The sequence below is a fragment of the Arachis ipaensis genome, chromosome B05, assembly GCF_000816755.2.
Source record: "Arachis ipaensis cultivar K30076 chromosome B05, Araip1.1, whole genome shotgun sequence".
Taxonomy (NCBI): Eukaryota; Viridiplantae; Streptophyta; class Magnoliopsida; order Fabales; family Fabaceae; genus Arachis; species Arachis ipaensis.
Genome location: NC_029789.2, coordinates 7,140,124 through 7,141,040, shown reverse-complemented (window position 1 = coordinate 7,141,040; position 917 = coordinate 7,140,124). Strand labels below are relative to the sequence as shown.

At 39.0% G+C, this 917-nt stretch overlaps 1 protein-coding gene across 1 annotated transcript in view; it reads right to left on the bottom strand.

Annotated features, from left to right (window-relative positions):
* The window catches only part of LOC107642725 (probable esterase KAI2), a gene marked incomplete in the record, with an annotated part of 1,737 nt that extends 938 nt beyond the window's left edge, over positions 1 to 799 (bottom strand). Inside the window, 2 exon segments of the mRNA XM_016346185.2 lie at positions 1 to 132; positions 298 to 799. Coding sequence (XP_016201671.1) covers positions 1 to 132; positions 298 to 665 — 500 coding nt within the window.

Here is a 917-nt window from a genome sequence, read left to right as displayed (position 1 = left end):
TCCATATCTCCGCCGACTGCCAGCGGCGCAAAACCGTTGCACCATGCTTTGTAGTTTGCCGACATAGCATCGAACAATTGGTCTAGATCTTCCTGCTCAAATCCTCCATAGTAATTCACATCGTTCAAGTACCTGTTCCATTTCCACTATTAACCCTTAATTAGGACTTAAGGTTGAATTGAATGTCTTTTAAACTGTATTGTGCCAAATTAGATTTTTTTTTCTAATTGATAATTTCAAAGAAGAAACTGACTGAGTCAAAATAAAAAGCTAAGGCATCAATTTTGGTTACGTTACCTAGGGGAAGCAGAGACCATGATGAGCTTAGAGAAGAGATCGGGGCGAGCAATAGAAGCAACAGCGCCGATCATGGCGGACACGGAGTGGCCAACAAAGATGCAAGAATGAACAGAAAGTTCTTCAAGAATCGCAAGCAAATCGTAGGCGTAGCCCTCTAAACTGGAGTGTCTTTCAAAGTCGAAGTAATCAGGGTTGGTGGTACCTGCACCCATATTATCGTAGAGAATGACGCGATAATCATCAAGGAGATGAGGGACGAAGTGTTTCCACACAGATTGATCGGTGCCAAATCCATGAGCCAGGATTAAGAACTTGTCTCCTGAACCTAACACTTTCACGTTGTGAGCTTCCTCTACTATTCCCATTTTTTTTTATTTATTTTTTATTTTAGCTGTCGTGCTTAATTGTTTTTCTTTTCCCACTGTATGACCTATGACTCTCTCTTTTGCTTTGGTTGATAGCCGACTGCTGAATTTGAGTATTTTAGATTTTTTGGCCGTGAGTTTGGAGCTTGGACTTATAAGGAACACGAGGAACAAGTACCACCACAATTATCTATATTAAAAATAAGATAATTTATTTAATTAAATCTATTAACTATTAATATTATCAGATTG